Source organism: Neodiprion virginianus, chromosome 2 (genome assembly GCF_021901495.1).
Source record: "Neodiprion virginianus isolate iyNeoVirg1 chromosome 2, iyNeoVirg1.1, whole genome shotgun sequence".
Lineage (NCBI taxonomy): Eukaryota > Metazoa > Arthropoda > Insecta > Hymenoptera > Diprionidae > Neodiprion > Neodiprion virginianus.
The window spans coordinates 9,921,247-9,948,366 of NC_060878.1; the positions used below are offsets into that span (position 1 = coordinate 9,921,247).

Consider the following 27,120-nt stretch of genomic DNA (forward strand, 5'->3'; position numbering starts at 1 on the left):
TTCAAGTATATATATATATATATATATATATATATATATATATATATACATAAAATAATTATAGGTATACACATTTTGCAGTACTTTTTACGATCATAGTTTATTTATACCGTCTCTCGTGCTGTTGCGATATATGTATATATGCAGAACACGTGTGGATTATAATTTTAATCCGTGTACTTTATCTACATCATATAAAATCTAGCGCATCTAGAAACAAGCTTAAGTACCACATTTTTTCTCGATAAATTATACAAGTATATAGTTGAGTAATTATCTCACGATTTAGACCGTAAGGTAATTAAGAAATCGTCATTTTTCCACCGATTCGTAACCGAGTTATCATGGCAACGGTAATTACACAGCGCAACACAATATGGCGTTTTGATGAGAAAAGAAAAAAAAGGTAAAAAAAAAAAAGTAAAAAAGAACGAGACATGTGCCTCGAGAATAGTTGAAATTGATGAAATGATCGCAAAGTCCATGCTTTTGTTTCATTTCATTGGATTCTTCCAATCGCTTTTTTCGTTATGCTTCGTCCGCTTGTCTTCACTCGGCGCAAGACAATTATTTTAAACCGATAAAAATTTTAAACAAAAAAAAAAAACAAAAAAACAAAAAAGCAAGAGGAAAATATTTAAATTACGTAAGACATTTCTATGCCTGTGCAGGGAAAAATGTGAAGGGTATAATTTTCCCGCGAATTGTCATAAAATTAATAATCAAGAACCAACGGTGATATTACGTAATTTTGTGTTATTTTTATGTATATATATATATATATGTATATATGTATAAGATAATTATACGCCGTCTAATTACGTTTTCCGCGATAATTGAGTGGAGAATACACTTGTTCCAAATCCACATTACCAGCGCGCTGCCACGTCTCGTCGTTGAATGAATTTATATCGGGGGAATAGACGGAGCGTCGCCTCTTGGGACGCAGAGTCTACACTCCGCATCAATGCGAGGGTGATTGGGTAAATCAGGTGTCACGATCGCGCCTCTACTGCCTGCGCCAGCTGCTAAAATTTTCTCTCTGACGATATTATCTACGGAGAAACTTTAATAATCTTATACTGGGAGGAAAAGATTTAAACTTCATTAATGCCGAACAAAAACTTCGGCTCCTTCCCCTCTGAAAGGGTTGCGACGTGTTGGGGTGGGGTTGAAATTCGGAATTTGAAAGGTTACGAAAGCGCTAAATTCCGAATTTTTTGGTGGAGAAACTTGAAGTAAAGAAATCAAACTTTGACGAAACATCAAAGTTTTGAATTGTCCGAAACTCGACGCTCAAATTTCTAAATGTGTAAAATTTCCGATGGTTCAAATGTAAGAAAATATAAAAATCCGAAACATCGGAATTCCGAATGTTTAAAGATTTTTAGTTTTGTGAATTTCTGTATTGGTGAAATTTCACCACTTTGATCTTTCTTCGTTTTGGGTTTTCGGAATTCTGGTCATTCTGATTTTAGGTTTTTCCGATTTTTTACACCCACTCGTGAGTAAACTATGCTGTGTGAGTATATTTTAAGTTTCGTCACATTCAAATTCAAAGTTTGGTTTACCTGTAGGGATTTGAAGTATTGATGTCGCCATTTTGGACGGTCAATTTTGCAATTCTTAAATTCTGACGATGAATTCACTATCAGTGACCCTAAAACCCCCGAGTAACAAGTTTCAAAAGACTTATTCCATTTCTTGACATTTTGGTACAAGGGTGCTGAGTCCGAGTAGAAATTACCAGTATTAGAAGTCACCATTCTGAATCCCTGACATCGAATTTTTTCAATTCTGTTGCAAAATTTGAATTCAATGACACCTAAAACGTTAGTGTACGAATTTTCGTCCAAATCCTTCAAGAAACATCAGAGTTATTCAAAAATGTATATGTATGATCCATTGCCAGATTGAGCACTTTTCTTTTTTGTACATAATATGATCCGTTACCAGTGAAACGATCAAGGTCAGTCACCCCTTAAAACGAGTGTCCGACGGGGAAAGAAGAAGACCAAAATTGATGAATTAAAAATTTGCGAACAAAACTCGTTGAATTCGATCGAGAGTAATTGAAAATCGAGAATCGAATATGCGCAAGGCGTAGTCGTCGCTAAGTTCCCCCGGTCCGCGTAATCCGCGAGGGTGGATCAGCCGTCACCCCGGCAGGCAGTTAAACCCAGTGTCAGCCACGACCTCCCCGAGTGCCGCAGAGCATCCGCTTGAAGGCCTGTCGAAATTCCGGTGAGAATATAGTGTATATCAGAGGGTTGAGGGTGCTGTTGAAGTATCCGAGCCACAGAAAGACGCTCGCTACTAAATCGGGGGGTGCGCAGGGCTCGCAGAGTGCCTGAAGCAGAGCGACGAGGAAGAAGGGCAGCCAGCAGGCGACGAACGCTCCGGTTATTATCGCTAGGGTTTTCGCGGCCTTCCGTTCCCTCTTCGCCTCGATGGTTTCCCGGGTCTTCTTCGAGCCCGAGGAACTCGTTGCCGAATGACTCGGAGCCGGCGTTGCGGGTGGATTCGCACCGTTGTACGAAGACGTCTTTTCCGGTGACGCCGAAGAGTTGTCCGGGGTCGATCGCGTTATTGTGAACGCCGTTGTCGACTCTTCCCTCGGCCTGCGAGTTCCCAACTTTTTCAACGTGTGTTCAAATAACGAACTGCCCCGCACGGACGATTTAACGTACGTACGGCGTAAAAACGCCTGCATCTATGCAATTCGAAACAATAATATGTCGAATACCGCCTGCGATTCGACAACCGGTGATACATTTTTGTGAAATTTACTTTTGATTGCATAGATGCAGGCGATTTTGTTTTGACGATCGGTGGTACACGTGTGTAAGTTTTATTTTGGGCTGCATAAATGCAGGCGGATTTTGGTAAAATTACACCAGAATTGCATAAATGCAGGCGAATTTAGTCTGTATTCTATGTGAAATTGCCCGTGTGACAGTTCGATGAAATAACCTGGTGTATCGAATATCACTGGTTGTAACGACGAAAGCACCCGACGTTTAGTTCAACCGTACATTGTACTGTTTCGAAATATGCCAGATCCGGTGTTTTTCGATTGTAAGAATCACCCCTCAAATTCATTTGCAAATAATAAAGAAAGCAATAAGGAAAGACTTGTTTCAATTGATATGTGAACTAGTATATTATTGAATACAAAAAAATTGTACAGTAATTGACAAGTTTTAGTGGTCAATTTTTTGATGCATAATTTTGTACAAAATTCAAATTTGAGAAATTATACAAATTCCATCTTTCGGAATTATCAGTTGACCAAGTGATAAGTTGTTTCTATTCCCGGCGACAGCTCAGAAACATAGAACTTGGCAAATTCCTTTTCTAATATTGAGCGTTTAGTGACGATAAGAAGTTTTTTCACGGGTCACACGTTGCTCAGAAATACATATCAAGAAATCCATTTATTTTCCCTTTCCTTGACAAAAGTTGTAGGTGCTATCGGATCAAACTCAAAAGCCCAGCCGTAGATCGAGTTGAGCAGATTTCGCGCGGCATCGCATCGTAAAAAAGTCAAAAGTCTAATGAGAAACTTTATACAGATATCCACGGTTCGGTGAGCATCAAAACTTCGGTAAGCATGACGTGAATTTACATAAAATCGAGGTTGAACGAAATTTCTTGCAGTTTGTTTTATAAATTCAAAATCTATCAAAATAATCTTAACGGAATCTTGATCGTTAGTTTGTCTCAAAGTTACGATCACACATGTTTTATCTCTGCAAAAAGAAGATCGATCTTGATTAACTAATTGATTTTTTATTTCATTCGAACTTGATTTGATCTATTTCTTGTGAATTGAAGGTTCTGATTTTTCAGGCGTGGCAAAAACTATTTACTTCTTTTCGGTGTAAAAGAATTTCGAAGCCTAAGAATACCAATTTTTACACGTTAAAAGTTACATTTGCTATAATTTGTATTCTTACAAACGCTATTCACAGTTTGTGATCTGTTAATGTACAAACGAAAAATATTTTGTCTTATCAAGGTCTGCAGATCGCTTTACAAAAAAGCAATTAGTTCTGTCCCGAGGAATTTATGCTCTCCTGAAGTCTGATGATGAAGAACTTGCCTGTAATCGGCAAATATATACGGCCAAGAACAAACTCACAACTCAATTCGGGTTCGATTTTCACACGGTTATCGGAAAAAGAATCGACTGTCGGCAGAGCTTAAGTACCGGTGAACGTTTTTTTTTTTTTTTTCTTTAGTTCTTTCTCTAATTTCTTTCCTCTCCTGCTCCGAAATACCTACACCATTAATGGACGGAGATTAATTGTAAGAGCAAGTCGAGAGCAAAATCGGAGAGTCGTAATTTAGAAGCGTCGTTCACCGCTCGTTTGTATCAATCGCCAGTAGTCGGAGTCAGTGTCGAGTCAGACCGAAACAATTCGCTTCGATTTCAGCTGCGGTTCTATTTTATCGATCCGAATATAAACGTGATCAAATGTGAAAGCTAATGAAACAAAAGTCATCAAACAGTTACCGAAATCAATCACATTGAGTTAAATTTAAAAGTCTCAACGCAGTCACGGTTTTTATCACTTCAATGCAATTATCATATTATTCTGTCAATATCGTTCAATTTCTGAACGGAACGTGAAATTTATTTCAAAATCTTAGGCTTCTAATCATACTATTACGTAAACAAATATATACCATCGCGATACTATACGCGTGAAATATAGCTGGAGCTTTGGTTGGCTGATGACATTTAGGAGTGAATTAATTACAAGAGAGCTCGGTTGGGTGAGAATTCATTTACTGAAACGCGTAGTTACGATTTTCATGCTGGGGAACGGATTAGCGATGACATCTGACCGAATACCACGTATAAATATTCGTGTCTATGTATAATATTAATGTTTTTGTGCATTGATATTCACGGGATGAAATCCAAATAATTACGGCGAATGGCGTAGAAACGGAGCGACGCGTTGATTTGCATTTTCCTTTGCCTTGCCAAAATTTTAATTTCAGAACTAAGCGGGGTGAGCGAACCGCGCAAAACTTTTACCTCGGTAATTGGCCAGGCATTGAATCGTATAATTACGGAAAAATTCGGTTCGCCGCAACTCGGTTTTATTGAGAAAATAATGGAAAAAAGAAAATGAAAAGAACGAAAGAAAATGTAAACGTTTTACATTCTTTTACTTTTTCTCTGATCGATCTCTTCCGCCACAAGTATGCATCGCGCGTATATTATTTAGCCTTGTATCGAATCGGAGTGATTACCGAATGAAATAAGTCAACCAAAGCCCGAAGCAAACTTGAATTCCAATAAGACGATTACAGGGCACCTACTCCCTCTCGAAGTTAATTAGCCGTAAGCTCCCACTGTGAGAGTCGATTGATGTCATTGGCAATTCAGCGTCACGCGCAGCTTTCGTAAGGTTTATAAAATACGATACGAGCTTCCGATCGCCACGCGAAAATTGAACCTCATTATATTACGGCCAGTTCGCTCCCTTTCATCCGCGTTTGAACTTTTTATAAAGTACGCGGCTCGTGGGCGTGACAAGATTCAAGTCATTGAGTAAACCGTTCACGCGAAGCGGGAAACCTTTGAGAGAAGTAAATCGTCAAAGAAAAATGCCCAGCCTTACTTTCAACTTTATTCACCATTTGTCGAATTACTAGATCAATATTGCTCGGAGAATTTCTCCGCCATTTTCAGCTGACGCAATATTTCGCGACGTACTAAAGCAATCTAATTGCATGATAATAGCCCGGAGCATTTTACCTTTTGCTGACCAGCCGAAGGATCCCTCTTCGTTCTCGGGGCGGCTGAATAGCCGCTCCTGGCCTTTTCCGGATCCGTCTTCTCGCAGCTTGGAATATCCTCCAATAGAGGAACAAGATGACCAAAAGAGGTACGTAGAACGTAGCGCAGGTAGCGAATATCTGATACGAATAATTGGAAGAATTCTTTTTACAAAGGGTATCTAATCATTGGCTGAGAAAAAACAATTACTCGTTACGATTTTTTTTAGCTGAAAACAATACAATACGCATAACTTTTCATTTCAAAAGCTATCTGATTAACAGTCAGTTGTCAGGTAAACTTTTTTGCCTTTCTATGTACATATAAAGACGAAAGTGAAAAATTGAAAATCAAATAAGGAATTACCGATTTTTTTATTTTTACAATTTACAAGTACCAACGAACCAAGAACGGTAACGCTTGAAATAAATTCACAAATTTACAAGAAATCGAATGAAAGTCGATGATTTGAAATTGTTTCCTGGATCGAATTCAACTTTGTCTGACTTAGAAAATTTAACATCGGTTGAAATAGCATGACTTTACTTTACTGTATAGTATTTTTTGATATTCCACCGGTATTACATGCGTTCGGTGAGAGTTCTAACTGGGAATGAAATAATATTTAGTTGGCTTTTTGATGTGATGATAAAAGATTCCTGTGATTGTTAAAATTCGCGAAATTCTTCCCATACAAAGAGTACAAAAAATTGTTGCGTATAATTTTTGTGTGTTCCAGTTTCAAACACACGAATTGTTTAGAATAAATGTTGGCATTGCGAATAAAGTGACCAACTGATTCATCTGAAAGAAAATTATTCGAGAGAAGAGAAAAACCTTTCGAAAGTTTTTCAGTTAAACAAAGCTTTAACATCAATTTATTGTTGCACAAGCATTAAATTTTCGCAAAACTCACAAGAAAATATAGTAACAATGATCGTAATGAGAAAGATTAGTAACGGATACTAGACTTTCCGGTAACGGCTAGAAAACTAATTTTCATTTTCTGCCTAGAACTACATTTTTCGATTGTGGTAAAAAATGAAAATAGTTAAGGACTGAGCGGTAAACGGAACTAAAAATTTCTCTCAGTGTTGTTTGAGAGAGATTGAGGATGTATCCTGGACACACAATGATCAGTGTGCAGTACAGTTACCCAAATTCGATCACCCTCACATGCAGCTTGCACGCTTGATTGGACTGAGCAAATAGCACAAGGTCTCGAAATCAGGTGCGGATAGCACAGTGTGACGATGGCGACGTGACCCGGAGATGATAGCCCTGGGTCGTGAATATTACACGGCCAATACACAGCGATAGAATACCGAGAAATCTGGGGGTAGATTTATTTGATATGAGAGTAGATAGAAAGCGAAGGATACCGAATGGCGTATGCGGGGCAATGGTATTTATTACCCCTGCAGTTGGGCGGATCGATAGGGGCTCAATACCTGGAGAATTCGACAAGAGGATTAATGGGCCGAGGAGGGGGGGAGGGGGGGGGGATGGACCGGCGGGGAACTCTGCCCATGAGAACTCGGACGGGGTTCGACCTCGACACCATCCTCGTTAACCGCGGCCTCGAGATTTAACAAAGCGGTTGACCAGGGCCGACGATAGATAATAAAAAAGCGCGGAAGGGACCGGAAATTGTTACAGTAAAGGGATACTTTTCAGCGTTTAGCACCCCCCGCCCCCACCAACGCCTCTTAACCAAAAGCCAGAGAGGAGACAGGCTCTGTAATTCCCAGTGATCTTTAATTCTATTGCGCGGAATACATCGGGGGAAAAATCCAATTTCAAGTTGACTCTTGGCTCGTGAGGCGGGATCGAAACGATCCAGCGGGGTACGTTCTTGGTGAGAAAACGGGGAACGGGGAGCGAGGAATGAGCGACGGGGAACGCTCCAGGGAAGCCATAATTCGATCAGTCACTGCCGGCACACGCGATGCTCCGTGTTTAGTTCCCGACTCCCCGCCTTCCTTCCTTCCTTCCTTCCTTACCGGTGTTGTTTTGTTCGTCTAAAACTACACGTTCATCCACTCGAAAACTCCCCGGTCCTCGAGAGGCGACCGACCTAACAGCCCCTGATAAAGCACATACCTTATACTCTTTTCCAAATCCACCCGCGGCGTCTTCGTAATAACAGCAAAAACAGCCACAGCGGTGGATTTCACCCCGCATTTTGGACGCCGGCATGAGGAAAAACTTTCCTTTCCGAAGTGATCGTTTTGTTTTATTTTCTAAAAATTTCAGCCCAACCGTGCGTTATACTTTCCCACTGAATTCCGCATGGTAGCGGAAATTCTTTCCGATGTATATGTAGTTGTTGTTATTAAACCGACACCCCGATGTCGAGCTTCGAAAACAGGCTCGCTTTTCTCCCATATCACCCTGAAGGCTTTGAGATAATTCGCCGCGTCAGCGAAAATTTTCTTTGAAGAGTTTTTTTTTTTTTTTTTTTTTTTTTGCTTTAGCACCGTAATATTTCCTACGCCCCTTATTGTCGAGCTCATTATAGTTCGGTGACTTTATGAGATAAGAAGATGAGAAGGTCGGGATAATAAATGAGAAGTTTTAAGCCGACGTTATAATCCCGCGGCGTAACCGAAACCTCACTGTACAGTCTGCTTTGTCATTTTGAATGTTGAAGCTCGAAACTGAGAACCGAAAGTAACCCGCTCTTCTTACTTAGCTGTTAACTGATCGTGCCCTGCAGTTCGGGGGATGCTAATCGTGTTCAACCGAAACTTTGCTCCAGGTACTGCTTTTAAAGAGGGAACCAGAGGATTGAAATTCACAGAGGTCGGATGCGGGGTCTTTATGGTTACCAACTTCCTCCGTTGATCAGTTCTCGTAATTGTCTTGTCGGTAACAAAATGATCGCAATTCTGTACATCCAACCTTTGCGTTTGCGGAAGGGATCGGTAGGCTACGGGCCAATGGTTTGGTGAACTTACTTGATACGCCGCATCTTGGGAAACGACGCATTTGCCATCGGCGATGCGGTCCAGGTAGCCAGGATCCTTCCACCCCAGTTGAGGCGCCAAAGAGACCCCCAAAGATACAACCCAGACTGCCACTACCAGCATCCCGATTCTCCGTGGATTTCGGGCCTGAAACCCAATCGCAAGTAATTGACGTCTTGAAATGGCTCGTCGAATTTACCCGTATATCTGACGCGAAGGGTGGCCTTTGATTACCACAGAAATAGTCCCCTCTCCGTATTTCACCAAAGTGTCACGTAGATATCCGTACAAACGTAGGAAAAAAAGTCTTTTCGTACAAGTATCTAACGATCGATGCACTTGTAAAGTTATCCACTTGAAATTACGTAGAATGATCGTATCGAAAATTATCGCTCACGTGTCATTCCAATGGTCCTTAAGAAGATGTTCAACCTGTACAACTTTACCTTCGCAATCACCAAGAAGTATCAATTGAATGTAATCAATTTTGCGTACCACACGAGCATCACATCGGATTCATCAATCTTTTGAAACACGCCCACTAGCTTCTATCCCGCCATTCTCTCCAAGCGAAAGAAGAGGATTTGATGGGCTTGGGGCTGGGAAATGGTCATTCAAGACCTGTGGAAGCTCGGGGTATCGGGTCGAGTAACGCCAGGATAGACTTTTGACCTTTCCTTTGTGATCCTCAAAGTGCGGGGTGGTCGTCGAGGTCGACAAAACAGCTTCGAGGGGACCAAGGAAGGACTCCAAGGAGCAAAAGCACCGAGATCAGGGTCGAGTGCCGTTTAATTGTCTTACCTGAATGTAATTGAGGTCAGTCACCGCCCAGTATCTGTCCACGGCGATGGCCACGAGGTGCAAAATCGAAGCGGTGCAACAGAGGACGTCGCTGCTCGTCCACATGTCGCACAGTTCCGGACCCAGCGACCATCCTGCAGAATTAATCTGGAACATCAAAAAGACCACCGTGTAATAGTCGGTGAATGGCTTGGCTGCTCACCAAGTTTTCAAGTTCCTTCAAACATTTCCGTCTCTGACTTTCATTCTCTCGGCAAATGAGAAAACTTGTTGAGGCACGATTCCAAGTGATCACCAAATCAGAAAGTCCCCTTACAAGATATTCTTTTTTTTGGAAATTTGCGTGATTGAACAGAAGTTTCTAGAATTTCCGATTATTATTGATTCCCAAAAATCACAACTAGAATTAAATTTCTTACTGGAAACATACTGTTCAGGTTAATTTATATTCCTCATGATCAATCTTATCGACTGAGGATTTTTCGTTTTCCGTCGGTAAGTGATAAGGAAGAAAACTGCTGTTTTATCATCATCAAAGTAAGCATTTCTCTGGAATGTCGTAGTTATGAATAAAATTACTAACTAATAACAGAAATTGAGATTAAACTAAACTCACAGAAGAAATTAGTAATAAAATTTGGGTTCTTGCAGACGAGTTTTTGAAACAGCTGCTTCAATTCCACTTAAAGTTGGAGTTCAAACTTGACGGATAGTGTAAGAAAAACACTCTGTCTCTCCGTTCAATTCGCGTGTTATCCATCCATGATCGCCATTAGCAATTCACACGTGCGTCGTTCCAGGGGAAAAAAGAGTTTCGCAACGCGGTGTTCACCGGGATTAAAAATGTGAAGGGAGCGAAATGAACAACCTGTGACCGGCTTCCGGACGGTTTAACTTTTGAGCCGAACACAAATACCATCGACCAGAGCACAGCTGGACGTGCCGAGTACTTGTTCCGTTTGTTTACGTCGTTAAACTGATATACGCACACGAATGGGATTTACTTCTCCTATCGGATCCGAAGCCTGTTGTCACACAGCGATACTTCCCTATCCTGTGGATAAAATTGATTTCGATCACAAGGTTGAAAAACGGGCGAACTTGAATCAAAGTCCTTATTTTGCTGTGTCGAAAATTCACTATAGAGGTATATACTGGCACCTTGCCTTATGATCCACGACTTTTGGTTTCAGTGTGATCATAGAAGGATCCAACGCGTGTGTTTGTTTATTTATTGTTATCACGCAGTTGAAGCTTTAAGCACATATACATTTTCACCGTTTCAATATATACCGTACGTTACGTAATGAAGCGACGTAGTGCGAAAATTGGAACCCAAGAAATACGAGCCTAATTGGTAGATTCTAGCTTCATTACTCCGCGGGTTAATTTCTACCCTGCAGGGCAAGGTAGCCCATTATACAAATCACGTCCCGAACGAAGGTCGCATATTTAATATGGTGCGAATTATAATTGTAATTTTGTTTCCTCTATTCATGAAGTTTTCACTCTCTGTTTATAACCCTTTGTTATTCTCTCCCGTCCCAACCTACGAGTTTTAATCCGAAGGGAGCAATTAGAAAATTAAATTTTCTTGGCCAACCCTTTCGAGTGTATTGAAAAGCGTCCGCACCTTATCGAATTACTGGAAGACTCGTCAAATATTAACACACCGCTCTTAATCTAGTCATCTTCCCTCGTTATTGTCAATATTACTATCATTGCCGACTTTGAATTCCAAATTTGTAAATTCAATCGGTTGTATATAATTTATTATACAATCTGAAAATTATACAAATTACATAACGCGATGAGAAATTTCTTTCGGCAAGATTTCGAGTTAATACTATCAAATTTAATTCAATGAAACCATATCTTGTCGCACAAATTATCATGACCAACAAATTCAGGAAGATCTTATAATTATTTCACTTTAATCCGTATAACTTTTGCGATTCAATACAGCACTATACCTATAATGATTGCAATTATGCGACCGATCACAATTTTTTAATCGATGAACACGTAGCTTGCAAGAATTTATTTATTCAGTGATTATTGATTTGTTACTTATTTATTATTTTTAAATGAATTGCCAATACATCGGTAGGTGGGTAAAATATCAAATTTTCTCCCCTGTTTTGTCGTTTAATCGTTTCGATCTCTGATTTTCACCAGGCATTTAAACCCGACCAAGAAATATGGAATCCAAGATAAAAAGAAGTCAAAATTTTTTGCTCGCAACCCGGAATTCGGTTATTCAAATCTATTAATTATTCTCAACCGCATGCAACGTAACGGCTCAAGAGAAGAATGTACAACCCTCGACTGACTCCGGTGTAATTAAAAGGCTATGCATAGAACACGTTATGTGCCGCAAATACCGGCAAGAAATTAATTACCGAAGGGTCACCGGCAAACAAATTTCTACTACAATTTTGTACATGCATGTACGCATAGTTACGAGGAAATTCAGGGAAAACGTTTATCGTAACAATACCGATTTTACCGTTATTACAGACACAAGAAAATGTGGCATGGTTTTCATTTCATCGTCAGTGTGTGTGTTATTATAGTTGTATAGAAACTTATGGTTGAAATTTTTTTTTTTTTTTCAGTTAACCGAGACCTCAACGCCAATTTGTTGTTTCAACAACATCAAATGATCGCGGCACTTGAAAGAAAATTTAGTTATACGTGTGACCATGGTGAAAAAAAAAAAATTGGACTCATTTTCATCTTGCATCGTTGATTACATTTTTCAATAATGGTAAGAAATGAAAAGAGTTGGACTGTACGCTGATCCGCACATGCAATTTAAAATTGACCTCGATGACGGTCGAGATTACTACATCAATAATTTTAACTCGATCGCCCACCAGATCGGTTTTAAATAAATTGATAAAAATTTCTTCTAAAGCACAGATTTATATCTCAACCCTCAAACCTTCGCTTAAACCAATGGCTGCGTGAAGTTGGCTACAGACAATACACACGTTTCAGTATATATTCGTAGCAAAACTGAATTCTTGCGTACAAAAGAAAAAAAAAATTCTATTACTGTGAGAAATCAGTGAGCATTGATTGTAATATTAAATAAAAATATCAGTATCGTCTATGGAGCATTCTATCTCAGCTGTACGCTACTAGAATTTAACTTTTTTGTGAGTTTGATATCAGTGGACAATCGACCTAAAATGCTTCGTTTACGATGCTGATATTTTTATCAAACAGCATCAGCAGTGCTTATTGATTTCTTACACTTACAGACTTTTAGAAAATCGATCTCACGATCAAATATACGTATAACAGAATTTCGGTAAAAACCTGCATATGTTTAACCCTTCCAATCGCACAATTTTCAACACGATATTTGGTCCTAAATTTTATTACTCGGGAGTATCTGACGTCAGAATTTTATTATTTTTTAATCCAAAATGGCGGATCCGATATGTCGGATTTAAAATCGAAATATACGAAGTAACAAAGATCATTAGAAGTTGTATATAAACTGCGATAAGACAAGAAGATGAAAATATTTTCATGTTGGAGGCAGAGTATCTCGCTGCGACTGAAAGGGTTAAATGAAAAACTTCAGAGAACTGGCGATAGGGTTTACGATTGATACAGATCCCTGTGCTTTTGAGAAGACTTCCGTATCGTTATTTGGAAGCAATTTCGAGGGTATTCAGGTCAAATTGCTAAAAATTCCAAACAAGGTCCACCCTACTGTGCCATACATCAAAGTTACAAGAAAATTAGGAACGGCTATGCGGGGTGAAAACGGACGGAATTTCCCACTACGCACTACGCGGAGCTAAGGTGTCGCCGAATTCCATTCCCCACACGACACGGCATTTACCCCATGGACCACTAATATCGATTAAACGATTACCATCCCCCATCCCCACCCCCATACCCCGTCCACGCGGTCTCCCTTGGGGCAAATACTTTTCATTGTCAGCCTATAGTGCCTAACGCGCAGTTTCACCCCGTCGCGAATAATCACTTGTGCACAATGATATCGGCTGTCTCTGACGGTTTCGTTTCCCGGCAACTAGGGCTACCCGTCTAGCTCTAACCCTTAGGGAAACGAGTCTGTTTGCTTTGCCGGTAAGCATTCCCCATGGATTTATGGGGGCGGAAGTTTTGAGCCCTCCGGTGCAAGCTCCGGTTATCTCTCTTCCTCTTCCTCTCTCTCTCTCTCTCTACCTCTCTCGCTCGCTATTCCTCATTGTCCGGATATACAGGGTGTGTACGTATGCAGGTGCAGTGTTCCCATCCAACAATGAGCATTTGCGCCATCCTTCTACGCTGCAACAGTCAATGTTTACCAGTCGACATGTTAATTAGTAGCGTAGCTTCCTCGCTCGCTTGTGTACGGTTAGCGTTTATGCACCGCAATGTTACTTCGATGCATTACACGCGTGTCTGTTCACTAGTTAGGAGGTATGCATAAGCTCTCGTCATCCATGCGGGAACGCAATCGTTGGGAAATAGGTCGGTTGTTTGTTTTTTTTTTTTTTTTTTTTTTATTTTTTTTTTATCGCCAGAAGTACGCGAGACTTGGAAATGTATGACAAGTGGTATGAAAAAAAAAAAAAAAAAAAAAACGTGGAACACAAAAGTTTTTTATGTATATTGTGTATACATTCAAATCTGGAATTCAAGTCGGTCAAAGACGGTTTGGTAGATCGTAAACTTAGCTTATGTATTATGTACAGTGACCAGAAATCCATAACTTTATCGAAACTAAGGTATTCAACGATTATCTTGAGGTCAAAATTGTATTCTGCGTAAATCATTTACCGTAATTACCGCAAAAAGCTTTTCATGGGATTTGATCAGTCCATAATTGCGAAATACTGAGACGGAAAATTCGCAAATACTAATTTTAGTAGGTGCGGGGAAAGTTGTTTTTACCGGGTTCGATATTATTAACTTGAGGTATTCGGACCTTCAAAACCTCTGTTTATAATGCGTTATACCGAGAAGAATAATGTTGTCAGTACAACGGTGAGAGGATTTTTTTTTTTTTTTTTCTTTTATTAATATCTTTTTCATTTCACGGAGCTTTTACTTACAGCATTAATCTACGTCACGGACACGGTACGGTTTTCGGATTGTCACAGTGGCGAAATGAATTTAAAAAGCAGCAAAGAGGGGCTGCTGCACAGCACTCTTGTAATTAAGCCTTTCCGAGAGGCAGACACGCATTTAACGTTGAATTATCCCGAACGCGCGGTGTTCACCAATGGCCTGCAGCTTTTGGCGGCCATCATCAAAGGGCCAGGGTTGAACTTCGGGCGATGCCACTTGGGCAGCTTCACTTTACTTCACTTCCGAGTAATCGTATTCAGATCAAACATTCATACGGGGCTACCTTCATTGACGATCCACATCAGATCTGTCCCGGTCATTTTTCATGGCGTTGGATGACCTCGAGACCGTCGCCACTTCGTTTTATTCTTTTTTTTTTTCCCACCTCAATTACTCAACTCTATCCCCTGAAACGGCGCGAAACAGATGCCGGAGTTATTTAATTTTTCATTATCCGTATAGGTGTGTAAACCAACCCTTTCGGCGAATTTGTTCAAACACAACTCGAATGCTGCTCGTTTCAACGGTATTGAAACCGTTTTGTACCGAAAGGATTCCTTGAAAGTGAACGACGCGAGCCACGCTTCGCCGTCAGATAGGCAACCGAAGGTACATTTTACACACGGCAAGTACTCTAGATGTAACTTCGGTTGCCTATCCGACGGCGAAGCGTGGCTCGCATCGTTCACTTTCAAGGAATCCTTCCGGTATAAGCACATTGCGAGTGAATGTTACGTAGAAATTTAACGCGTTTAGATGAATTCGAATATTACGGCGACGAATGAATATTCATAACTATATCGCTTGATACGCGCATGAATTTCAAGAACTTGTCAACTTTCGCTAATACATTCACGTTTGTCAAGTTACATTTATACTCGACTCGAATTTGAAAACATTTCTCTCTCGATGTTTGTACAGACCATTTAGCTTGTCGCAATTATTTAACTTGTTGACCGCGGTAAATGATTATATTGTTATTATTAAAACTGAGAATACCACTTTTTAAATACCCGAAATTTGAGAAATTATTTTGAAAAAAACTTCGCTCAGGCAACACCGTTATGCCGATTTATGCCCAATTCTTCAATGCCGTCAACTGTACGATCAAAAAATGGTACAGAGACATAAACCAATCGACCATTGCATTCATTCGCAGGTCCAAATGTCGAGGGCGCTGCAGACAACGGGAAAGTAACGCCCACGGGTATACGCACTCCGAAAGGCTTTACAAATAAGCGTTCCGTATCCATTATTCATTCGGAGAAATATGCTTTCGACGCCGTTATTATATTATATAGGTATGATATATACCTTGCGGTCTGCAAAACCAAGAACAAAAAAAAAAACTTTTCACCCTTGACATATTTGCGGAACCCCTTGAAAATACGTCGGCATAATCACACTTTCATTTTGTTACTTCAAATTTATTAGAAAGCCGCGAACTTAACTTTTGGAGCAAGTAACATATTTTTACGAAGGAAAATGAGGTGAAAAATTCTTCCGTTGATTGATTACAAAAAAAAAAATTTCCAACCAGTGCTCAAATTTTTATTCGAATAAACTGCTGCCAGCCTTAATCCTGTTCAATCGTTATTTCATCCAGGTCTTTAATCACACATATTTGAGCTGTGTGTTTATGTATCAGTAAAGATTTCATTTTCTCATCATATTTTGTCGTAAATAGATCGAATAATCAGTTCAAAATGAGATTCGGGTAAATAAAAATGAAGGAATTTGCAAGAAACGATCGTCAAAAATTGGAATCTCAAGTAATAAAAGTTTATCGATCATATCTTTGAAATTTTTTTCTTGCGATTTCAAATTTCAACGACTTAAAAAATCATAGAATAATGCAATTTCACTGATATTAAATGAAATTATTCTCTGTACCGTTTTCATCCGAATTTTCTAGTTAAATGTAACTTATACCCATAGATTAGTGCAGATTATTCTATTCGAAGGAAAATAATGTTCCATCACGATTTTACCCCAAAGCTTTTTCAACCTGACTGTACATTCCCTTACATCCTTAAAAGACGGCGTTATTCTCGCACGCAGCGTCGTTAGCACGACGTCTTTTCCAAAGGGTGCAAAAGACGATGGGGCGGCTAGAACGTCGGTGGAAAATAGCGATCACAATATACAGGTATGCAATATCCGATGCGAGAAGAGCCGGAAGGACCGCCGTTTCCTGATCCCCGCCACGCTGCGGATGCTTCCATGGCATTTTGTACCCACCAGCTTGTCACCTACACATGCAGCCTCTGGCTGTAACGCAACACCGTTTACCCCCGCAAGCTTAAGCCACCCCACGACCTTTATGCGTCTCACCATCCGGCGACCATCGTTTGCACGTTCGCTGGATGTGCTTTATCTTGCGAGGGCTCACCCTGTGCATTCCACGTTCTGAAAGCCTTCGTTTCACGATGATCATCCGTACCTACCTACCGAGAGGAAACGGTGAAACTTGGCAGACTGTTTTACCGACTGCGCATGCGCGAAATAACCGAAATCTATTGGTGGGTGAGATCGCATCACGGAAATATCGTCGCTTGCAACGCAGGTTGGCCAACTTACTCGAACCGAAAAACAAAATGTATAAGTCTTCCGAGTTGAAGTTAAATTGTTTATCGCGACTCGTCGCAGTCATCGGTTATCGGTCGGTTAAGAATAAAAGCCTGCAAAACCCTTCCGAATCACTGCGGCGAGTGATTGGCGTATGATTATCCTGAGATACTTCGCATCGCTCACGTAACCTTCGTAAGCTAAGTTTGACAACTGAAGCTGAAGGTGGTCAGCCTGCATGAAAATCCTACAAACTTTGCGCATGCGCGGTTAGACGCTCACTTAGCTAAATTTCATCGTTTTCTTTCAGTATAAGTCATCTAAAGTGTGTGGTGTTGTGATGGACTACTTGATCACGAATCTATTTTCGAATTGAAACCACCTGTATAATCTGCTGTGGCAGCGACTTTTGGATTTCAGTGAAACCCCCCTGATGGTTTGTCAAATTAGAGAATATAGATAAGTGATAAAAAAAAAAAAAAAATTTACCGTGCGTTATTCAAATGGGAAATTTCAAATGCCCAGCGACACCTTTTAAAATTGAGCTAAAAATTTTTTCAAACGGGAGAATTTTTTTCTCAGTAAACAGGTCCTTTCAAGACCACAGATTCGATAGGTTGGTTATTTTGGCTCACCCCGATGTACATGCTGAAATGAAAAATAGAAAAAAAAAAGAAAGAAAAAATGATTCATTGACAAGCAAATAATTTGAATATTTAAATAAATAACAAAAATAAACGCTGAAGTTGTGTTCATATCACGTCAAACGGATGTCACATTATTACTTTCGCGTTAGTTTCTCCTACCACCGATCTATGCATATACTATAAATAACCGCGAGCCAATTAATTAACTGAGAGTTACCCGACGTACCGGAGGTTCGAAAATTAATCATCCAGGATGTTATTAACCCCGATACGAGAGCAATTACTCGGTTTTTTCCGACGAAGTGGTAGTCAGTGATTACTATGAACGGTAAATTCGTTCGTACCAATTCCGGCGATTCGTTTAATCGAGCTTGTCGGCTGTTTCGTTTCTAACCACTTCATATTCCGCGCTGTTGATCACGTCCGACCACCCCTTCGTCCTTCGACCATCTTCGCAGCGAATATCGCCAAGATCCAAGTTCGACCCTTTGCTCTCTTCGTCTTGGACTTGGTCGTCATGGTCACCTGGCACTGGGTGCACACACCTATTAGATTAGACCACCGTTAGATTGTTAGAGAGCGTAGTCTGACTCCGGCCGGGTGTACCTGATACTTAAACTTCGCCAGCTTCACTCGGCGCTAACTTTCGCCAAGTTCTCCTATAGTTCAGCTACCCTTCTCTCCGCGTTTATACCTACGGGCAAAGAGAACTTTGAACTTTCTTCACCGGCTCTCTTGCTTTTGACACAACTCCGCAGAGCTACGTACGATCGTGATGAGCGTGTAGGAACATCGCTGCCTCCACCGCCGACCCGCTTCTATTTGATGTTTGATTCACCCTGAATTCACCCTCCGCTGTTATTTCCACCTAGCCGACCGGGACCCCAAATTGATAAACAATCCCTCCGACTGAAACCGTGTCAATTGCATATTCACGCCGAGTCTAATTCTGATTGGGAAAATTTTCGCTCCCCTGAACCCTTTACGCCAATCGACGACACCCACCCTCGGTGTAATCAGTATATCCTCTGATCTTTTAGCCAGGTTATGGTTACAGCCATACCGAATTCCATACCGCCGGCGAATCGCGAATTCTTTGGAATACCGATTTTTTCTTGCCTCGGCATCTTCGCGAGCGAGGGGGTAAAAAAAAAAAACAACAAAAATTTAATTGGCTTGTCAATTTTTACCGGCTGCATATGATTAATTAATTTTTATCGACGCAAGCCAATTTCAATCAGCCAACTCTCGGCTTCGATCAATTATTCACTCGCTCTGAATAATTTTATTAACTTATTTAAAATATTGGTTTTTAATAATTAATTTAAAAAAAAGTCTGATTCGGTTTCGATACTTTTCCTCTACGCTTCCGTCTCTTCACCTTCTGTTACAGTGTCATGATTATTATACCGACGAAACATTACGAATTTTAAAACAGTTTAAGGTTAGACAGTTTTCTACCGCAGGCCATTCGGCACAATTACTTTAAATACTTTCCCAATCTACAATCTCAGAGCCACAAATAATTTTTCTTCAAAAATGAAAAAGCTCTGTTTGAAAATAAAGCACAATACGGTAACTCGTTGAAGCAAAGCGAGTCGCAGGTTAATTTAACCTGTGGAATTACTTGCAAGGTTCTAATTTGGCAAGAAATTTTTTTTTGCGACAGCGGAGATTTCGAGAGTGGCAAGTTAACATGACCGAATGAAAAGAAGGCGGTATGATACGGGATGAAAGAATCCTGTCTGATTGTTTTTGAAATGAAGGAGATAAACGCAGAGAAGTAAAACGCGTACGTGCGTTCAGAGATTCGCTGTTTTCATTTCCTGATTCGAGAAGAAACCTAATGCATCCTTGATTCTTGATTCCTGACTCTTGATTCTTGATTCGGTTGATTCTCAGGGCGGCGTTTCGGTGAATCCTCGACGACAAGCAGACGCTTCGCCTCTTCTCGAGGAGAAAACTCCAATAACACGAATGGACTTTCAAGCAGGCATACATCAGCCCCTCCTCGCCCCGCCACAGGCATACCCACAGTGGCCGTGGTGAAAATATATGCGCAATCCTTACCACATTGATCAGGGACCTTGCTGGGGATGAAGGGAAAAAAATATCTCAAGAATGCGCTTCATTCTCAGGGTGATACCCCTCATCCCGTCGAACCTCTTTGCGTGTCCGACGGCCTACTTTATACGGACAATATGCCGTGTAGGTATAAAAAATAGGGTGACGCTACTTCGATCCTTCTTTTTTTCAATCTACCCACCCCGAGTGGACTTTTTTTTTTTTTTACCCGCCTCCTGATGCCGCGCGTCAAACTATTTTCACATATTCAAACAAATCGTCCTTTTCACCGTCAAGTCACAATGCCGGTACCGAAATTTGATACTTGGGAGTCATGACGTGTCGATGTGTTGAAGGGAAAGTAACAGGTTGTAGATTCGCCCTTAAAGAGCAGACGAACGGAAAGTACGGTCGTTTTTTAGCCTGTTTCAAATAAGGGCTCAATATTTCATTAACCTCGTGAACACAGTGGCCAATGATGGTATGGTACTGTTTACATACGCCATAAACAAAATAACGTGACTAAGTGAGCCTTCAACGGAACTCGTATTAAGGGAGTAAAACGAGTCGTTGATCGATAGCAGTTACGGAGCTACTATATATATATATATATGGATATACGAACTGCACTCGAGTCGGTCAGTACGAGGGAGTAACAGACCCACGATGGTACCCATGTATGAAAAATGTCAGTCGCGGGAAAAATAAAGAGGAAAAATACCGCTCGAGATGATGGCATTACACCGAACCTGCGAGAATACCTCGCTGGATGTGGAAAGGGAAGAGGGCTTGAAATATCCTCAGTGAGCCGAACCCTTTGCGGCGGGAATGAAAAGAAAAGGACAAAGTATTTAGAAAAAAAGAAAAAACATGCAAAAAAGGAGAAAAACACAAAGACACAGACGTACACACACACACACACAGAGAGCGAAGGTAGTGAAGGAGATAAAGAAGCGAAGCAAGGAATTCCCAAGGGTGCCGAGCGAGTAAGATGAGATTTTTCCACTCCTTCTTGGAGATTCTCTCTAAGCGAACATATCGTCGCTCTTCTCTCCTCGCATACTTGGAGATTACAATAACGTATCAAATATACTTCTGTGACTTTGTACGAATGAATGGAATAACTTGGGTGAAAAATATAAGCCGACGTACTTTCGTAATTCGAAACCCTGTGACATGTGACCTCGTTTTTATCAACGTCAACTTTACAGATGAAAATTATGACGAGACCTTGTATGGATCGCTGAAATAATGCTGTGATTAATATACGGACTCTAGCTGATGTTTCTTGGATTTAAGTCACCACTTGGGAAAAGGGGATCGAAATTTTCACCGATAAAAAATTTTTGCCTGATCCAAGGTCGAGCCGTATTCTCTCTGGGTTTTCTACAAGCCGGACATTTTCCAATAGACGCTTCGATCGATTTACCGTTTCACGATTTTGGACACCACGCGTGAAAAGACAAGCTTTCGCTCCCTTTTACTACCCCACGTAACTTCGTAACGGAGAAGAAATAGAAATTCTTCAAGAAAATTTCAATCATACTATCAAAAATTGAAGTTCTTCCATTAGAAGTTCAATTTGTTTTTTTTTTTTTTTCTTTTACACACATATTAATATCTCGCACTGTCCGTATTGCAAATCTTTCTTTTCCTCTCTCTTGATCTTTAGATCTGTTTTCAGCGGATTCTGAACGGTTTTATTTTTAGTATGTAACACCGGAACATATCTTGGATTAACTGTTCTAATTCAAAATCACGGTGACACGTCACGACTGTAAATTTGGAACATCCTGTTGTCCAACATTGCAAAATCCGGTGGACAGAATCCGGATTTGAACCGATTTCTTAGCCGCCTATTACTGAGCCAAACACTAAACTTATAACTGAATGCTACCATATTGTCAAAGTATTTGGATAATTACCAATTACATAGCGAATATAATCGCACAACATCATCTTGGATCCCACTCGAGTTGGCTTTCGAAAATATCGCCGTACTCTGAGTGTTGTTTTTAGATTGCTCGATGATTTTGTAAACCGAATTGATAACAGGTGTGTAACCATTCTGATACTATCCAGCTCCAATCACAAAGCATTCGACAGTTTCAATCACAAATTAATCTTCATCAAGCTCAAGCGTTGTTGCTCTTCAAAACGAGACGGTCAAGTGTTTTCACTCGTGTTTGACTGTACAGGATCTCTCGAATGATCCTTCCAAATGTCGTTGCAATCTTCCTGGGGTGCTCCAGGGCTCTGATCGTGGGCCGTTGGCCTTTCTTATACACCTTCGTAAACGGAATGGTTACCGAGCCTAACATTCCCCAATAACATAATATCCGCTGATGACTTGCAGATGTACCTACACACCTAGCTAAGTGATATCCTTCAGGTCATTACCAAAGTAAATTGTTATGCGAAGGCTATCTTAGAGCGGGGCGTTAACTGAAGATTGAGACTTAAAGTAAAGTGTCTGAAAAAATCAAGCTGAAGGATGAATCATAGAGATGGATTCTCCCTCAAAGTGAAAGAAATTCCGATCCGTGCTCTGATTCACACATTGACTTTGTTAACATTGATCATATCACCGGTTACCTTGGTCTCAAGTTTTAATTCAGATCAGTCAAAAACATTGTAGAAATTGTTTCGACTTAAAAACGAGGCCTCACCGTTGAATGAATCTGAAATGTCTCTCATCGTCGGCTGTTAACTTTCCATTAATATCTTCTTCGCGCAGTTCTCTATCGAATCCTTGAAACTTCCTTCTTTTGCAGGTTCTCCCTACAACGCCGTAGCCGACAATAACATCAAGGCGATTTTCCTTCTCCCGTATAATACAAACGTAGATTATAATATACCGCTAAATCAACGAAGAAAAGCGCCTCGTTTCGCGTGTCATTTACATGTGAATATGTCGCAAGCTCGTTCAGACCTCGCTTCTGATACTCGAGCAAAAACTGATATTCACATAATCTTTGAAGAGACGGTAGAGAACGGGTGAAAACACGGATTTAACGAAGAAACAATGCTGCTTAACGGGTTTGAGTCTTACATTATTCCGAGAACATCACGCCTCCGTAAAAAATTTGATAACACCGTGAATTCGAGACCAATTGAAGTTTACTTCATGATGAAGGAAACGAACATATTTACAACTAAAAAGACCGTCAGCTTGTTCCGAAACGATAAAGAAACGCCCGGAAGCTGCGTCTCTTTGGTGTACCTGCATAACTTTCGTATATTACACATGCATGCATATGAGAAATTGTTTATCGTATGAGAATCTGTGGAATTGCACACTCATCTGTGTCACTGACGTGTTTTATTAAACGTGTGTAATAATGGGCGAAGAAGAGGCGCGGGGAACTTTTATAGGAACACAGAAATATGTGCAGGTACGTGGTATACATCGGCACCGGAAGCGCTACCGGATATAACAAGGAATCGCGAGAGCTTGGTGCGCGCAACGATGAGAGAACCAAGCAGGACTCGCCAGCTGACAAAGAAACTCCACAAGCAGAACTGTAAAACATCAGTGAAGTCTGGCTGGGAAGAGTTGAAATAAAATGAAGAAGTGAAAATAAAATTACAAAAAAAAAAAATAAAAAACAAATAAAAGAAGAAAGTTCTAAGAAGCAGCAGCTTGCAACTAAGAAATTTTATTTCACCGATGCAACAGACTTTACGTATCGCTCTATCTCTCTCTCGAATATTTCTCTACGAAATTTTGAAGCATTAAAGTTATTACGTTAAAGAAATAAAACCTTGTGAGAAAAAAAAAAAAAAAAAAACATTTGATCGAAAAAGGAACTGACGAGAATTGTGATCAAAAATATTTTTCGGTTAGACCGATCGAATAAATTGCCGAGATTGAATTATTTCTATACCTTGTGGATCGTTAGGAATCGAGGTAAAGAAAAATGTGAAAGAAAATTTCCAGTCGTATTTGAAATATAAAATTAACTTCGATAAATCCTGTCGTGTTTTCGTAATTTGCATTCCGTTGGGCGTCTAAAAACGTATTACTTTTTTTTTTAGATTTTCGGGGGATATTTTCTCATTTCAAAAACGTTCAAGGTTTTTTCTGATATTTTTTATTTTAAAAATTTTCATTACAATGAATTTTCGAGTACGAAATCAAAATTCTGTGACGTTTTATTCGATGTTTACTATTTTCGAACATTTTCCAAGTCGAGACAAGAATTTTATAAACCCCTTGTCGTGGTGACAAATTTTTGTTCTTTATTTTATTATAAAGTTTGGCAAAAAACTGTAGTTAATCAATATTCATAATTGTCCGGAAAAGGTCGTCCTCTGTGATACCAACGAATAAAGTAATTAATAATTACGTTCCGAACGAAATGAAATGCAACCCAACAGCAAACGTAACTGTATTATTTTTTAATTTCCACCGTAATGTAAACTTGAAAAACTCTCACAGGGTTGAATGAATTAATTAAAAAATGGAATAAAAATCGCGAAAAACGAAAGGCGAGCAAGTATGAAACGTGTCATTTTCTCAAAGCATCGAAACTACGCAACGTACTCGTCCTAAATCCATTATACGTGGAATTGAAGCGATAGCTCAATATATTCACGATCCATTAATAATATGGCATGCAGTTGAATTAGCCAAGGTTCCATAGAAAGCGTAATTCATGCGACGTGGACGGGGCAAATAATTTGTGATGCATCGTCTTTGCCCAAGGATTGGCCGGGTAATCCGAAACTGTAATAACAACAATGCATCCACTGTGGCTCGATCGCCTATCTCAATCCCGATGGTGTCACGTGAAATATACAACCTTCGATATTACTTCGATTTTATCTACGCCTCTAGTCGTCCTGAGCTACTGTTGAACCTACGACTAGAAGTATGATACGAACATGGCCATAAAACATAAAAACGTTTAACGCGAGGTTTTCTTTTTATCGATGATTGAAAAAATTGCTTTTTGTCTTTTGCGAGAACGGTGAGAAAATTATTCTTATTTTAGTCTCTGTTTTGTGGTTATACCTGAAATGATGAGTTTTTCACTTCCAACTACGATGAGAGTAACGAAAAATATTAATTTGAAGTTGCGGATACTCGTGATGAAAAATGACAAGCATATTACACCGCTGAACGAATTTTTTTTTTTGAATTTGTGCCCGGGTTGAGGTAATTATTTTTTTATTTGCCTTGCGTCAAAACAATGGACGAATATATACACATCCCTTAAATTTTGCTTTTGTAGTCTTGGGAGAAATAATGTCGATTCAATAATTTTCTCATTATTGTAGGTTAAACGAGTTTAAACGGATGAAAATTACTATTTTTCGAAAAATTTTGACTTTGCTGCAAGGAGAATGCTGTTTGAAGATTGAAAAAAATCTGATTTCAATTATTCGGCTAATAAAAAACCGAAACAATATTGCTTTTGAATGAAAGTGATTTAAATGCGAAACTGAAGTTTGTTCAATTGATATTTACAATAACTGTTTGAGAAAATAAGTAGTTTTTCACTTTAATTTTAAACACCGAAATCAAACTTTGTACCTAATAAAATAATTTTTTCTTTCATCAGTTACGTCGAAGAAATCAAAATTTGACGTCTGGAAATAGTCTTAAAAAAAAAACAATTGAATAGTTAGTACAATCAATTATCGGTAATTTTTGACACGCATGGTCTTTTTTTCTTACTTTTGTCTATAACTTATAGACAAGGCTTGACGACAGATACATAATTACATACGTATAAATGTGAGGTGGAATAATATCGTGGCGAACCGTTCGTGATTGAGGTGTAAGGTAAATTGACGCGGATTTACACGGTGGCGACATTTTCGTATAATTCACTCCGGCTGAAACACGTCGACGATCTGAATTATTTAGAGACGTTCGTTCCGTCGTTGTACCTATTTCGCGTGTAGTACGCATTATTATGTAACCTACCTTAGGACACCGAGTAGTCAAATTTCCATTGTAACAAACACGATGTTATATATATATATATATATATATATATATATATATATATATATATATATATTATTGAAATGAATCAACGTAAACGAATATGCTGTACGTTTGGACTTGGGACCCAAGCTGTTTTTTTCATTTTCTTTATTTTTATCCGCTTGTTTTACTAAAGCTGCTGTGGCCAAATTCAACACCTTTCCTTTATCTGACTTCGTTGAGAATTCAACAAATTTGTACAATCGTTAAAATTATAAGAGAGAAATATCGATACGGCAAACGAGAGCTTGGATATTGCTTTTTTATTTCAAACCTGTATATTTGTCCCAATATACTTTTTGCAAATTCACTGCGAGTTTTTTTTTTTTTTTTTTCTAACGAAAGTAAGGGTGTTATTTAAAAAAAAAAAAATGTACGATAAAACAAAGTGTCTTGGTAAAACGGTAGAAAACCAATTTATGGATATTAAACAACTCGAAAATGGCGACATAAAAATTTAACTTTCACAAATCTCTATAGTTTATAATTGAAGTATTTTTCATTGATAAGTTTCTTGAAAGATCATCGAATCTCAGTGAAATTTGTGAATTTTGTAAATCGTCGAGGTGCCGGTGTATCTTAGTCATAACAATTAGCATAGCTGGGGTAAGAAATTAATTTTGAAATGTTTGTGAAATTCAACGTCGACGAAACACTCGATACTTCTGCCTCTGATTATGTTTATGTTTATTATCGTTTTTATTATCATTTTTATATTCTTTCCCAAGACGAAGGGAGATTGCCTCCCCGGGGGGTGCAGCGAATTTCTGAGTTTAATCCTGTTAACTCACCTCGTAAACGGCACCCAGAGGCATGACGAGACACGCCACCATAAGGTCCGCCACTGCGAGGCTGACGATAAGATAGTTTGCAACCGACTGAAGATTCTTCTCGAGAAATATGGCGGCGATAACGAAGACATTGCCTGAAACAGATGGCAGAATATTCGCCTATGTATTTCGATATGACGTAATGTGTGTATTTTACACGGTGTGTAAAGATATTGTGTAAAATGTAACTTAGATTTACGCGCTTTGAGTAAACGTTTAACGAAACGTGGTTTCGAATGGTCGGTAACACGACGGGTCAAAGTTTTGGATTGCGAAATTCCGAAAATTCAAGTTTCGATAGAGCAAAGTTTCAAAGTTGTTGCAATTATCAATATCACGATTACGG

The 27,120-nt window shown here is 39.5% G+C and overlaps 1 protein-coding gene across 3 annotated transcripts in view; it reads right to left on the reverse strand.

Annotated features, from left to right (window-relative positions):
- Positions 1–779: 779 nt before the first annotated feature.
- Positions 780–27,120, reverse strand: part of LOC124298226 (5-hydroxytryptamine receptor-like) — a 53,464-nt gene continuing 27,123 nt past the window's right edge. For all 3 annotated transcript variants that reach the window (XM_046749957.1, XM_046749958.1, XM_046749959.1), the window contains 5 exons: positions 26,736–26,869; positions 9,568–9,714; positions 8,758–8,913; positions 5,777–5,937; positions 780–2,621 (listed from right to left, as the gene is read on the reverse strand). In XM_046749957.1, the coding sequence (XP_046605913.1) occupies positions 2,186–2,621; positions 5,777–5,937; positions 8,758–8,913; positions 9,568–9,714; positions 26,736–26,869 (1,034 nt within the window). In that variant the 3' untranslated portion in view covers positions 780–2,185. The remainder of the gene's footprint in view (positions 2,622–5,776; positions 5,938–8,757; positions 8,914–9,567; positions 9,715–26,735; positions 26,870–27,120) is intronic.